Source organism: Typopeltis vanoorti, chromosome 3, assembly GCF_054136105.1.
Source record: "Typopeltis vanoorti isolate ZY-2024b chromosome 3, IOZ_Tvanoo_1.0, whole genome shotgun sequence".
NCBI classification, from domain to species: domain Eukaryota; kingdom Metazoa; phylum Arthropoda; class Arachnida; order Uropygi; family Thelyphonidae; genus Typopeltis; species Typopeltis vanoorti.
In genome coordinates, this window is record NC_143551.1 from 114863707 (window position 1) to 114879962 (window position 16256).

The 16256-nt window shown below is 37.0% G+C and overlaps 1 protein-coding gene across 1 annotated transcript in view; it reads left to right on the plus strand.

Annotated features, from left to right (window-relative positions):
* LOC150108486 (isocitrate dehydrogenase [NAD] subunit gamma, mitochondrial-like) overlaps positions 1–10785 on the plus strand; it is a 145900-nt gene extending 135115 nt beyond the window's left edge. The window contains exons 11-12 of the mRNA XM_090390816.1: positions 477–537; positions 7712–10785. Of these exons, the coding sequence (XP_090246942.1) occupies positions 477–537; positions 7712–7801 (151 nt within the window). The 3' untranslated portion in view covers positions 7802–10785. The remainder of the gene's footprint in view (positions 1–476; positions 538–7711) is intronic.
* The last annotated feature ends 5471 nt before the right edge of the window (positions 10786–16256 follow it).

A 16256-nucleotide genomic window follows, 5' to 3' on the forward strand; every position in this document is an offset into this window, starting at 1 on the left:
TTATAACCTAGTCTGTAACCTTCATTTTAGCTTACTAGTTTGTATTCCCTGAGGATGCCATAGAAAAAATTGGCGAAACATGTAGGAGGATAAAATAAAGCTACTTGACAAAGATTATATATAAAAAAAGTGTAATAGAAATATTATTAAGTTTAATAAATGGATTTTTTCCTCTTTTAGTGTTGTTTATACCATGAAGCTCTATTATGAATAACCCAATGTTGTCTTAGCCTTTCCATACATATATGTAAGCATTAAACTTGTCATTTGCCCTTGTGCTATTATGATCTTTTAAATCATTCATACTGAAACTGCTTAGCATATGAATAAAGAAAAATCTTTACATAAATACATGTTTGTTTGTTATTAAAAATTTTATATTTCATAGGTATCATTGTCAGTGAAAATTTATAGTTCTAAATGTAATCTTATTATATATATATATATATATATATTTTTTTTTTTTTTTTTTTCAGATTACACAAGTATGCTAAAATAATCAGAGATGCTGTTCATAAGACATTGAACGTTGACATGGTAAAAGCTAAAAAAAAAAAAAATTATTTCTTATAGTACTGTGTTATTTTTTCTGATATTCAGATATATAAACTAGCGTATTCTAAAATTTCATCTGTATATGTAATCAGACATCAAAAATTATTAGGAGAACATCATATTAATTTATATTGATCATATTAATCATATTGATATTGTGTTATTTTTGGGTTACCGAGAAGGTGAGATCAAAGTCAGACACATCTGCAGTGGAAGAGAAGATAAGTTTTGTTATTTAGTATAGTAAATATAGTTTATACTTGTAGTAGTATAGCATAAGTAAACTAGCTTACAGTAGAGCGTATAATATAGTATTTAGAGTTTAGTTGGAGTAGTTCCTTGGCACTAAGTTAATGACAGTGGCGGCTGCAGCTCCAATTACAAATGGCATGTCACCACATCCTCTCCCATTCAAGGACTTTATTTTGCATACCATAAAGGATTTTGTGGCTTGCAGGACTCGTGTCATGTATGCTTCCCAGTAGATGGATATGTGGCAGGTGAGAGAAGGGGGGGTGCGTACATGCATAAAATGTAGGCAACAGGAGGAATTCAGTGAGTTAGATGTTACAATATCTGACCTTGTTGCGTCAGGAACTGGAGAATCTCGAGAGACAAATAGTGTGATAGGTGAGAATAACGAGCAAAATATGATATGAATGAAAAAATAAGAGTGGGGAGTGTGGAAGACTTGAATGATTGTGAAGTTTTCGGAGATGGTCATTTATGAGGATGAATGCCGAGTAAGAGTGACTAACTTGCAAAGAGAGAGAGAGAGATGAGTTGAAAGAAGAGGCTGAATGTCTGAATGAGATGAGAAGTATGAAAGATGAGAGTAGGCGAATGGAAGAGATCAACAAGGCGAATCAGAGGAGGAGTGAGAGAGAGAGTTATGGGAATGATAGACGAGGAGAGAATAGAAACACTAGAAGAGAAGGCATAAGAAAGAGAGAGGCATGGGAATGATAACAGAGTAAAAAATAGGAGCAGTAGAAGAGAAGGAATGAGAGAGAGAGGTATGGGAAGGATAGAAGAGTAGAGGAGAAGGAATGAGAGAAAATTATGGGAATGATAGAAGAGGAGAGAATGGAAACAGTCAGAGAGAGAGGAAGTGAGAAGAATTCGAGGGAGTGCTGGAACCAGGGATAGAGTGATGCCAGGACAGCAGATAAGTTGGGATACACTGAACAAAAGGGTTAGAAGAGAGAGAGAGTGTGTGAGGGATGCAGGTGAACATTTAAGGAACTGAGTGGTAACAGGTGTGATGTATGGAGACTCGATGATCCATGGTGTGCAAGATAGGATGTCAGAGGAGTGTTTGCCTGGAGGAATGATAGAAAGTGTGGCTATGGCAATTAAGCAGGGTTAAAGGGTGGATGAAATGATTGTGATGGTGGGCACAAATGACTTGAGATGCAGTGTAAATCGGGTGGCAAGAGATCCGAGGTTCATGCTTGAGGCTGTGCAGAAAATGAGAGAGGGAAAACAGCGAGTGTGTTGCCCAGGTATGATAATGAGGAACTTAGCAGAAGAGCAGTAATAATGAATAGCATAATAGCCAGAATGTGTCAAAAGAGAGGATTGGAATATGTGGATGCTTGGAGGGCATTTGAGGACAGAAAGGAACTGTAGAGATGTCATCTCAGGAACTGAAACTGGAGAGATTGCTGTTTTCTGAATGAGTTGGTGTGTCAATGCAGGGAAACTAGAGTTCCCACGGTGGATGGTAGCAGGGGTGGCCTCTTGTGGGAATGGGTACTTAGGAAAAGACATCAAGTAACACTGAGTCCAGTGGGGTCTGGAGGAGATAATGATAAGTATAGAAGCAGTGACATCTTTATGCTTTATACTAATGTCAGGAGTATCTGGAATAAAGGAGATGAATTGGTGTCGCTGATAGCATCAGCCTGGCCAAAGATTATTGGGATCACTGAGACGTGGTTGACAGAGATATAGTAACAGGAATAGAAGTAACAGGGTTCAGCATTTTTCAGCAGGATAGGAGGGGGGAAAAACATGGTGGTGGAGTACTGCTTATGATAAGTGATGACTTATGTCCTCTAAGAGTGGAGGCTTTGGAAGGCAGTGACACTAATGGTTTTGAAAGCATATGGTGTGAGGTAGAGGTGGGCAAGACAGGATATTTAGTGGGGTGTTGCTACAAGCCAAGGAGTACAGAGGTTGGGGAGCAGGAGATGTTTAGGCAGTTGAGCTTGGCAAGTGCAAAAAGAATGATTGTTATGGGAGATTTTAACTACAGTAGTATAAGCTGGGAAGAGGAAAATGCATGTAGTAATAAGGGAATGGAATTTCTAGAATTCTTGAGGGACAAATGTCTTAGGCAACATGTAATAGAGGGAACAAGAGGTTCAAGAGTTTTGGATTTGATCATAGCATCAGAAGAGCTGATAATAACTGAGATGACATCTCTACCCTCAGTTGGAGAGAGTGACCATGTGGTTTTTAACTTGGAAGATGAATAGACATGCAGGAGTATCAAAGAAAAGGGAACATGTGGGGAATTATAAGGCAGGTAATTATAATAGTCTTAGATATCAACTTGGGGCATTTCCATGGAGGGTGGAATTGGAAGGCTAGGTATCATTAGTGCTTGGGAAATGGGGAAGGAATATTTGTTAGCAGCAATAGTAAGCTATATTCCATGAGTGAAGAAGTGGACACAATTTTGTGTAAAATGGATGACAAATAATATCAAACAGGAACTGCTGGTGAAAAAGAGGTTATGGAAGAGATGTAAGGAGGTGGAGAGCAGATGCATGAAGAATATAAGACTCAGGCCAGGAGAGTGACTAGTATGGTGAAGAAGGCAAAACTGGAATATGAGAAGAGATTGGCACTAAGATCCAAAGAAAATCCTAGGGAATTTTTTAGCTATGTGGCCAGTAGGAGGAGAAATATGATTGTGGAAGAATGACATTGTGGGATAAAAATGGGAATAGAGTGACTGGTGCAGAGGACATAGTGCAGTTGTCAATGAGCACTTTATTGGAGTATTTCATCCTGGAGAAGGTTTTAATACTAGAAGGGTAGGGCAGGTTCAAGGTTTAGAAGTGCAAGAGGAGAGCATGTTCCAAATACTGAGTACTCTGGATGTCAGTAAAGCAGTGGGACTGGATGGTATTTCACCATGGGTTTTAAGAGAATGTGCTAAAGAACTGATAGTGCCTTAGACTTGGCTTTTCAATGAAAGTTTGGTTGCAGAAAAGGTACCCAAGGAATGGAAGGAAGGTAAGATAGTGCCATTGCATAAGGCTGGTAGCAGATTGGAAGTGTCTAATGTTAGGCTAGTTTGTGTGTCATCAGTAGTTGTTAAAGTCTTGAAGAAATTAGTGAGGGACTATATACAGTGTTGGGAAAATTAGGGTAATGTTATCTGTGTGAGAATCAACATTGATTTGTTAAGGGGCACTCTTACTTTTACTAATATGATTGCCTTTTATAATAAAGTGACAAGAGCAGTCGATGAGGGAAAGGCATACACTGCCATTTTTTTTTTTTTTTGGATTTTGCAAAGGCATTTGACAGGGTGCCACATGATAAGCTGATATTTAAGTTATAGCACATGGGTTTAGATGTTGGATTAGTCAACTGGATTCAGAATTGGCTGTCTGATAGGTATCAGAAATTGTGTATGGTGGGGCAATATCAAGGAAGCAGAAGGTTACAGGTGGGGTTCCACAGGGTTCAGTACTGCGACCTGTATTGTTTAACCTTTATTTCAATGACATTGTCAATGGATTGCAAGGGGCTATTCAGTTGTTTGCAGATGATGTGAAGCTGGGAAGGGTTATTAGTAATAGTACAGATGTGGCAGCCCTGCAAAGAGGATTTGAATAAACTAGACAGATGGGTAAATGAATGGGGATTTCTGTTTAATGCAGCAAAATGTAGTGTCTTGAAGTTTGGGATATATCGATGGGAGGCTGCATACTTGGTTGGAGGAGCTGTACTGGAGGAAGTAGGAGAGATGAGATCTGGGGATGATGATTGATAGAAAACTGAAATTCAGGGGGCATATTGCAAAGGTGGTGAAGGTAACCCAGAGGATTGCTGCAATACTGAGAAGGATGCTGACCTGCAGAGATAGAAGAGTTATCATTCTGTTGTATAAGACCCTGATCAGACCACACTTATACTATTGTTCTCAAATTTGGTCCCCAGGATTTGAAGGGGATAAATTAACTGTGGAGAGGGTGCAGAGGCATCAGAGTTTGGTGGATAGAAGGAGAGGTGATATGATCAAGACTTTTAAATGGTTGAGAGGCAGTTACAGGGTGGACACTGGGGAGTTCTTTCACTTGGTGGAACAGCAGGAAGGAGCAATGACAAGGGGCTCTCCCAGATGAACACTGCATGATTACTCTTTCCAGTTGGAGAATAATTACCTTTTCCAAAGGTAATTACCCGATTGTGGACAAAATTCTCTAATGTGCTCATCAGATCCAACCCTCTCAAACCTCAGATCTCTTCCATCACATGCCATTTCAGTAAATACCATCTCTCAATAGCTGGAAGGAAATATAAATAGGAAGAAAAAAGGACAAAAGGAAATTCCTTTTACTTCCTGTTTACAGCAACCTCCATATTTGAAATCTCCCATAATGATTTTGTATCCTGTGCTTAGTGATCTAATTTTTTGATGCATGTCAATGTCATCATTTCCTTTTGCATTCCTGGCCTATAGCAGCAACAAACTTGTTTCTTAAGCCCTTTTCTGTTTATATTTCATTCAAGAACCATAAATTTTATCTAGGTTTGAGTTAAAGTCCTCGGATTTCATTGAGCTCATGAACTCTGTCAAGGATTCATTCTAGTGCTTCCCTCTTTAGAGGAATACTGGCCTAATAGCCTTAGTTGCTTTGGCTGTAATTCCAAATAGCAACAGCAACACAGGAATACTGTATCATCAGCATATCTCAAAGCACTGACCCATCTGCTGCCTATCCTAATTCCTGTCCTGTTTATCCAGTGCTACATATACCTGATGGCCTTGACGTAGATGCCGAATAGGTGAGGAGGAAGATGTATCTTTGGTTTCTTTCTTATTGTATAAGTTAACCATCAACTTGCTAATGTTTTGAGGAAATCCCATTTCTTTCATTACCTTCTGGTTTCACATGCAGAACCCAGTCAAAAGCATTTCACTAGTCTGAAGCACAACACTGATGGAAGTTTACTTTACACAAAGGATATGATCTCTGGTATCCTTACTTTCCTGAAACCAGCCTGTTCCTTAGTGATCCCTACTTCAGCTTTGTCCTCATTCTTATTCAGAAAAATTTTAGTAGCATCTTGCTTGCATAAGAAGTTAAAATGAATGGTTCTATAGTGCTTCATATCTCCCGTCTTGTGATGAATGCTGAGACCTCTTTCAGTCTCTGAGCCATTCTCCTGTCTCCCACATCCTCGCAATCAATGAAAATTCTTGTCTCTCCATATCCTTTGGCCATAATTATCTCTGCCTGGATTCCATTTGACCTGGGGCTTTACTTTTATTAAGCTCCTTAACTCCTCTTTCAGCTTCATGCCAAAGTGAAGATTGTTTCAGCTCAAATTCTTCATGGGAAGAGGGGTTTCTTCCAAATCTCTCTCTCTCTCTCCCCCCTGTATACAGTACTTTCTCATGATATGGTCTTTTCATCTGTTTTTGATGTCCTGTTTTTCCATTAGTACCATCATATTCTTGTTCTTGATAACACTCAATTTTGATATAAACTTATATTTAAACTCACAAACTAGTTCAGATATTCCCATGTAATTGTGCTTCCTCGTAATATTTGTTTTGTCTTACCTGATATGTTTGACTTACTTGACTTCTCATATAGGACTGAAGAATATCTATTTCTATATTCTTTAGTCCTTGTGTCTCTTTGTTCTTTTCTTCTCTTCTCTTGATCTTGGGTCTCTTGGTCTTCTAATTGAGCCTAGATGTTTCTTAGCTATGTCCTGTATTATGCCTTTTACTCCCTCCCATTAAATGTCTGGCATGTTCTCTTTATTGATCTCCAAAAACAAAGTCCAACCTTTTGGATGTTTTTTCTGTAAACTCCTCTAGGATCACTCTGGATCTGTTCCCATTTCAGTAGGATGGAACTTCCTTGGAAGGTTTGTAGTCTTATTCTTACTTGAGCTCCTACAAAGTGACCATCTGTGCCACAGTCTGCCATCCTGCTTTCTGAAATGTTATATGCATACTGTTTTTCAATTAGTATAATTTAGAAAAATAACAAATTAGATGTGTACTAATTGTCACAAGCATTGCTCTAGAACATCTTGCTTACACAAAAAATAATCAGTAATGGCAGAAAAACAAGTAAACAAAAATGCAAAACATTAGTTATGGAACAATAAATGTCAATATTTAAAAACAGCTATTTTAAAAACAAGGGGGTACAATTTATAGAAATGGGTTTGAAAGGGGTACACAAGTGGGAAAAGGTTGGGAACCACTGCTCTAGAATGTGCATATCAAACATCAATCGGTCAAGGCAGCACTAGACTGATTACATCCACCACTGCAGTGTTAGGATGTAATCAGTCTAGTGCTGCCTTGACCCATTGATGTTTAATATCCAAAGTGTAGGTTCGTTGTGAATGCTGCTAGGAGCAAGTATTAGTAATAACTAATCTGTTAGCCTAATCAAATTCCAACAGTCTTTCACCATGAATGTTATGTTTTCCCCTAGACCAAACCTACCATACTCAAGTCTGTTGTACTCTTTCCCACTTTTGCACTGTGAAGACCTCCTAGAATAAAGAGAACATTCTTCCTTGGCAGGCAGTTCAAAACAACCTGCAACTGTTTTCAGAACCTTTTGCTTTCTTCATCAGGCTTATCTGTGTGTTGCATAAACCATGATGATTGACACATTGGTAGGATGTGCCTTAAATCATTTATGGACTTTTAACCATGAAGAAATCTTGCCTGACCTTTTCTCAGTACCATAGCTTCCCTGTAGTACATTGAATCTGCCTCTGAGACAACTAGCCATCCTGATTCTGAAATGTCCTTATATACATACTGTTTTGTCAGTTAATATAAATTTGAAAAAAAATAGTATAATTTAGAAAAATAACAAATTAGATATGTACTGATTGTTATAAGCATTACTCTCAATTTGTTTTGTGATTTCAGATTCACACACCAGACCTTGGAGGCCAGGCTTCCACAACTGATGTTGTTCAGAACATAATGACAGAAGTGAGAACCAACACTGCAGTTTGATAATGGTATTGTTCTACACCACATAGGCCGTCTTCTGCTTAGTATACAAGTGTATTTGCTATTTATGAAGTAGTTGTTTCAGTAAAAATTTGTGAGTTTCCTTTGTGCCAGAGAGAAAGAGATGAAAAGATAAATGGAATACCTTTACTCACATTTCAGTGTAATTTCTACATTTTTTATTGATGTTGAATATGAAAAAAATGTTTCCTATTACTGTGATAGCATTTATTTATTTAGTGATATTTACTACTTCTATTTATGAAATTAACTACTGTCATGTTGCTTTTGTAATGTAAATCCTGTAATGGTGCTACTACAGTTATGCTATTTATACTCTCCTGTTTAATTTTTGTTTCAGATTATCTTATGCCCCTTTTCATGGTTGTTTTTATAAGCATTGCACATGCTACACATAGACACATAAGTTTCTTTCAAACAGGTATTTGAAAGTTAAAAATTAAATAGTCAACAGTTTATTAATGTTGAAAACCTAAATATGTTTTAGTTTATTTCAAAATTATTTATTTCAATGGAAAACATTAACTGGAAACATAATAAATTAAAAAAAAAAAAAGAATATTCTAACTAAATTCACTAATTTCAAAAACAGAAATTTTTGTTTTCCTAAAATCTGTTCTGAATTACCAAACTGCAGCATTTGAACAACTCAACATCAATCAACAACAACCATGGATTCAATGCCCGTAGGTGTCTGATGCCATCTTGATATGATTTTTCCATTGCATTCTATTTTGTGCAAAATGACTTAGTTTGTGTACAGAGTTTCTGCACCATTTGATGATGTCATTGCCCCATTCTCTGTTTGATCTTCCTCTTTTGTTCTTTCCTTCAATCATCCCAAACAGCAGCGTTTTTAATTTTCTCTCATCATTCATTCTACATATATGGCCTAATAGACATAGTTTCTTTTGCTTATTTTCTGGATCAGGTTATCTTTTGGTTGTATTCATCTATGTATTTCCTCATTGTTTACTTTCTGTATCCAGCTTTATTCTCAAGATCTTTCTATAGCACTTCCTCTCAAATGCTAATATCCTCCTTTCAGATTCTCTCAGGAGTACCCAAGCCTCACATCCATAGAGCAGGCTGCTGAAGATTCCCAGGTTTCCACAATATGAAGTTTAGTGTGTATCTTTATAGCTCAGCTCTTCCATATTTTATCCATGGCTTTAAAGATAGCTGTTGCCCTGGCTATTCTAATTTTTACCTCTTTTTTTGGGTCCAAGTTGTGCATCATGTGGCATCCAAAATAGATGAAGTGTTCTTCCACATTTCCAGTTGAAATCCTTCTATGGTAACTTTGTTCAGTAAGTCCTGTTATCTGAATATCATTGTTTGAGAGTTTTCATAATTGTCATTTAGCCCATATATTTTTCCTTCTGCGTATAGTGTTTGCAGTGTCCATTCCAGTCTTTCTGCACATTGTTCAATCAGGACAATGTCATCTGCAAAGCAGAGGTAGCTTATTCTCATGCCATTTATTGAAATGCCTCCACCTTCTTTAATCTTATCTAGTGTTCTTCCCAGATGTGTGATGAAGGTGATTGTATTGTATTTAAATTGTACATGTTTTTGGTCATAAAGTGTTACAAAATAAAGACTTATTGTTACATAGACCATATATTTATAACGTAGTTAAGGTCTTACAAATTGCCTACCGGTTTCACTAGTAACTGACTAGCTTTCTCAAGGCTTGCATAGTACAAAAAAAGGTAAATGCAAAAAAGGTTTAAAAAATACAAAGAACCATTAGTATCTGTTAGGTAGCTAGGGTGACACATTTGCGTGACATAACTACTCAGCATCATGAACACCCATTACATGCAAACGCGTAATATGATTATTTGCGTACTGTATTGGTGATATTGGGTCCCCTTGTATTGTGCCTTGACTAGTGGCAAACCAATCTCCAGTCACACTTGCTATCCTAACTGTTGCTTGTACTTGGCTGTTTATATCTTTCAACAGGCGGATCAATTTATTGTCCACACCATAGGATTCCAAGCCTGCCCATGTTATATTTTGGTCAATATCAAAGGCTTCTTAGAAGTTTGGAAGTCCACAAAACAGCAGTATATCTTTTTGTTCTTTCTTTTAGCTTTCTCTGCTATTAGTCTTAGTGCGAGTATTTGTTGTACTGTACTTAGATCTTTTTGAATCCGTCTTGCTTATCAGGAAGATGTGCCTCCATATGACCCTTCAGGCATTCTGTAAGTATTTTCATCAGCAATCTGCCAAGATGACTCATTAGTGCAATAGTTCTGTAATTGGTGCATTCTGAAGCGCTGCCATGCTTATGAAGAACAACAAAGGGCAAATTTGAGCAACTAGCTATCTCTAAAACAGTTAAGTAATTATTGTTCTGGTGCTGATTTAGACTCCTCATATACAAGGAGTATAACTTATTTGTACATATTTGATAAAATACTGAAGTGAAATCAACTATACTTTAATGTACTTAAATTTATTATATAACTTGAAGGTAAACCAAGCAACCAGCAGGATAAAAAAAAAAATTATTTTAAAATTTATTTCTCAGATTTGTCTACCATGCTTCTAGATCAATTAAGTGTTAAATCGTTTTACTTTGCATTCAAGATTGTTTGTGGTGGCAGTCAATACTCCTCAATTAATTTATTTAGTATGATTAAGTATTGATATAAAATCAGTACTTGATGCATACCTATTGAATACCTAACTGTATTCATTCAGTGCAGTTAAAAATAGATTTTTTGTTAATCTCAGTTGTACTAATTGAAAAAAATTAACCGCATGTTATTAACTGACTCATATGCCTCTGTGTCATATATATTTTTTTCATGTAAAGTTTGAGAAATGATAATTCATGTAAAATAGAATATGTCAGGAATTGCTATACTTTTTTTTAATCAGTCTGTAGATATTTCTGAATAAAATCATTATTACTCTGAAAAATTTCAGAGTAATTCCAGTTTATAGATAAATTCAGTAAGTACAGTTTCATTTTGAAATCTGTCTCATTTGAAGATATTTTGTTTATTTTAATTGCACTTCACTACTTATATTTTTTAAAGTACAGTAGAAGTTTCTTATGTTAGAAATTTCATAATTTCTTGATATGTAAATAATGATGACAAAAAATAGTTTGCTTTTTTGTGATGATATTACACAATTAATTTTACGTTATTACCACATTCATATTAACAGCTTTCTTACAAATTGACTATTATTTGCCTGGTCTCCATTATGATCACATCTAATATTTTGATCTTTGGCAGTTCTAACTGCATCAGTCCATCTAAAGATCTTGCTTGGTCTTACTCTGGGTCTTGATGACATCTCTTTTGCTAACTTTTGCTCTCCCATTCTGTTTAAGTGTCCATACCACCTTAGAGTAGCTCTGCTTACACCCTGGCCTGGTTGGCCAAGTGGTTAGCATATCCACTCTCCAAACAAGATGCTTTGGTTTCTAATCTCGCTAAGGGCATGGATGTTTTGATTGTCCTACTAACCAATTAGCATATGTACTGCTGTGATGATCTCCTGATGTCTTTGCACCATAAAAAAATCAAATTAAAAAAAATCTACTTACCCATTCTAAGAAAACTCCTACTTCTTAAGGGACATTCAAGAATATGTGAGCAGAGCTTATGTAATGTGTGGGTATACCACACCACTTTAGATTAGCCCTGCTTACACATTCTTGAATGCTAACATTATCAACTTCAATCTGTTCACTCCTTTGATTTTTCTCAGAACTTGCATATTTGTGGTCACTAGTCTCTAATCAACTGCTTTAATTTCTATCCTAACTCTCATATTCATAAGTTTTTAAAAATGTCTCATCTGTCTTGTATTCTTTGATGTTTTTATCTAATTTCTCTCTTATTTCATATAAGCTGCTTTAATTCCTCCTTGCTTATTCTATTATCCATTACCATTTTTCCTAAGAATTACAACCTTCCAGGCATGTCCCTCCAGGTAGGAGATGGAGGGAACCCCAACATCACTACATTCAGAGCAGTCCTGTTAGGATTGCTCTGAATGTAGTGAATAAGGAGCTGTGAATCATATAGACCCAGTTATGTTAAAGTATAACTAGACCAGCTTATTTCTTGGGAATTAAATTCAGAGATCTGGTCCTTCAGGTTGGGATTGGACAATGTGCTTGAAAACCCATTCTAAGAAAACTCCTACTTCTTAAGAGACCTGGAAAAAAAAAAGCCTCGAACTGAACAGACACCAAATAAATAAGATTCGAGAAATGACTATTGGATTATAATTTTGGGAAATGGAATATAATAACATTATATAAGACAGGAGCACTTAAAGCACTTGTATCAGAAATCTATTGATACAAATTAAAATTAGTAGCAGTATAAGAAACAAGATGGATCAAAACCAAAATTCATAATTTTGGAAAATTTACAATTTTTTTCAGGTGGAAAGAATCAAGGAAACATGAATTTGAATCAGCATTTATATAGTAGATAGAAATGTTAAAGAATGTCTCTATCTACCATGGAGACATTCTTTAACATAATATAGAGAACATTTTAGACTTTAGACCTCTGAATGAAAGATTATGTAATACAAATCAGAACAAAATTTTTCAATGTATGGATTATAAATGCTCATTCACCAACAGAACACAAGAATGATAGTGAAAAATGGAATTTCTTCTGCAAAATGGAGAGGTTGTTTGACTCAGCATCATCTAATGATTATTGGAGATTTCAGGTTGGACAGGAAGATATTTATAAACGATTTATGGAAAACATAGTATACATATGCACTCTAATGATAATGGAGAAAAACGGCAGATTTTGCTATAAGTAAAAACGTGGTTACATCCTGAATTGAGCATAATCAGAAATAGGGAAGATGAAATAGTTTTGCTGATTGCATTTATTTGCCCCAAAATTATTGGAATAAGTGAAACATGTTTTATTTATTTATTATATTATGTTACTATCAGCCTTCTACATTTATGTGCATTTGGGATGGTAATAGAATGAACTCTGCAAATTACCTGAACAGTGCATTTAAGAGAGAAAACTAATGCTCCCAGAGATCCAGGGAAAAAATCAACTTCGTGGCTACAATTCAAGACTACCTCATCTTGGCCAGAAGAAGAAAAAAAGAAGGTAAAGCATATATTGGGTAATCATCACTGAAGTCAAACTGATACCTAATATGATATTATTACCTACCAGTACCGTTGACAGCGTGTAGCATAGAGGCAGCCTGCCTCACAGCGTGGCTTAATAAGGGCTGTTCTTCAGCCACATTGTGGTAGGCGGCATCACTACGCTAACAATTCCTGTTAGAGTAGCAAGTGCATAAAGAAGTTTTTCCAAGCTTAAACTAATTAAAAATTATTTGTGACTGATTAAACTGATTAAAAAATATTATGTAATTGCTTTGCATTAATGTTTCTCTTGTAATAAAAACAAAATAGCAATTGATGATGATCTTATATTTTTGTCTTATAATTCATCAGGGGCGATATTTAATCGTTTGCCACAAGGCATGATCTAATCTGGCAATAGCCCTGTTACCTATGTATAGGTTAGTTTGTACATTAAGGCCCACCTTACGATGCTTTGCTGTACAATAATCTGTTCATACAATGGTTTTCATTTATGACTAATTCCCATTTCTACAATGATGATTCACTCATGTGCCAGTTAATGTAGTGACACAATGCTTCTGTGAATCGACCAACAGTTTCATGCACTTAGTTACCCAATTTGTCAACAATTTACTGAACAGATAGGCCTGCAACATGGCATTCTATCATAATGCCTCTTTCAAAATCTGTCAGTTTCCCCTCTTTCAGCCATTTCACCCAGACACAGTTGCACTGACTTGTGAGCATTATATTCCTCCAGTTTATACTACTGGCTACAAATATGACTCATTACATGGTGTCCACTGACTTCTTTTCAAGCAGTGTGTTTGTTCTATTTTCTTCATTTGCATTTTATTATGTCGTCCAGTTGAGTCTGGTTCAGAGTACAGTAAGTTCTTGCTATCTATGTAACATATTATTATTATTATTAACATTTGACCTCCATGGAGTCAAAGACCTATCGCAGGAGATACTATTGCATACAATGCTCATCCAACCGTGTCTTAAACTGATTCAATGTGTCCACATCCACAACACATTCAGGCAATGCATTCCACTCACCAACCACCCTCCATGCAAAGAACCTGCTTCTCACTCCTTGCTCACACCTTCCCTATACAGTTTCCAGCAATATCCTCTTGTTCTTCTCCCCTCTCCCATTTTATGAAAAATCTCTTCCATGTCTACCTCATAACCCCTGACCAGCTTATATGTCTCAATCATATCCTCTCCTTCCTCCTATTCATGAGGCTCTGCAACTTACATTCTGTCAATCTGTCCTCGTACTCCACATTCCAAAGACCACTGACTACCTTTGTGAATCCCTTTCCAACATATCCTCGTCACCATGAAAACCTGGTGACCAAATCTGTGCACAATAATTCATATGAGGCATCAAGGCCTTATACCATGGAATCATAACCTCTCTATTTCTGCATACCAGGGTTCTCTGCATCATTGCAATTATTCGATGTGATGTCTTCACAACTTGTGCACTGTAGCCCCTGAATTTCAGGTCCTTGTCCACCATCGCTCCTAGATCTCTCATCTCCTCTACTTTTGTTAGTTGCCTCCACTAAGTGTATACTTTGCATCCCATTGTTGCTTACCAAATCTCAAAACCTTACACTTGGCAACATTGAACTGATAGTTCCACTTACCTGCCATTCATGCAATCTATTCAACTTGTAAGGCATTAACATCAGCCTGACTGTGCTTGCTCTCCCTAGTTTTGCATCATCTGCAAACAGCTGGATTATCACTAGTTAAACCCAACCCAATGTCATTAACATACATATTGAACAACAATGGCACAAAACTGTGGCACACCACTGGTGACTTTCTCTTTTGAGATACTGCACTCCCCCCCCCCCCCATATACAACTTTCTGATACCTATCCGACAGCCAGTCACTGATCCAACACAGAAGTCTGTTATCCAATCCCATCTGTTTCAATTTATTTAAGAGCTTGTCATGTGGCAGTCTATCAAAAGCCTTTGCAAAAATCCGAGTACATCACTGTATATGCATCTCCCTTGTCCAAGGTATTTGTCACCTTGTTATAGTACATAAGTTGTCTGCACAGTTAGCCTAGTGGCTGTGCACTTCACAACCACATGACTGGGGAAGGAGTGTCCCAGGTTCAATTCCTGTCAAAGACGTGAGGAATTTGAGGATCTTCCACAGCCATAGCCAACTTAGCTGGTCTTGGGCGCAGGCAGTAGGGTTTTATCCCCCAGTTTATCTGGGGATTTTCATCCCACAGGCAAACCGTCCCCATGAACACATATGGATCTACAGCCATAAATACTTAAACTCCCTGTGAGGGGGCTCAACTCGCCCCAATAGGGATGGGGGAGGAAACTCCATATGAATAAATAAAGTACATAAGTTAGTGAAACATGATCTCCTCTTAACAAACCCATGCTGATAACCACAGAGAATAGTGCTGTTATCAACCCATTTCTGTATCCTACTTCTTTCCAATTTCTCCAGGACCTTCACAACTCCAGATATACAGACCAGCCTATAATTTGAAGCTACAGCCTTATCACTGCACTTCATGCAGTGGAACAATGCCTTATGATAAGTCATAAACTTTAAACCTTTTCTCTTTATAATCTGATTAATTTATCAAACATCTAATTTTTTATTATTATTAAGAGAGACCTCCAGGGAGTCAAGGACTCCTCGAGGGAGCCCACATTCTACACACCGAGTGATGTACTCGGTTTATTCCTGAAATCATTCACACTGCTTGCACTCACAACATCCAATGGCAATCAATTCCAATCATGCACTACCCTATGAGAGAAAAATCTAGCCCTCATCCCTTTCTTAGCGACATTCATTGTCAGCTTCCAAGGATGCCCTCTTGTCCCCCCCCCCCATTACACACACCAGAATCCAAACAGCAGTCAAAACATTGGACAGAAGCCGGTTGTTCAGTGCCAAAAAAGACAAAGTCGGTTCCATCAGCAGGAAAGTCATGGTGTTTTGGGATGCTGAAGACATTTTTTTTATTATTATCATCTTTGATAAAGGTAAAACAATAACGGGGGAATATTATTCCAATCTTTTAACCAGACTAAACGAAAAAATTCGTGAGAAAAGACCCGGTTTGCAGAGAAATAAAAATCATCTTTCATCAGGACAATGCACCTGCCCACAAACGTGTTTTGGCAATGGGAAAATTAAGGGATCTGCACTATGAATTGTTGGAACATCCACCCTATTCCCCAGTTTTGGCTCCCTCTTGACTTCTATCTCTTTCCAAAACTAAAACTCTTCCTAGCTGGTCAGCGTTTTTCTTCGAATCA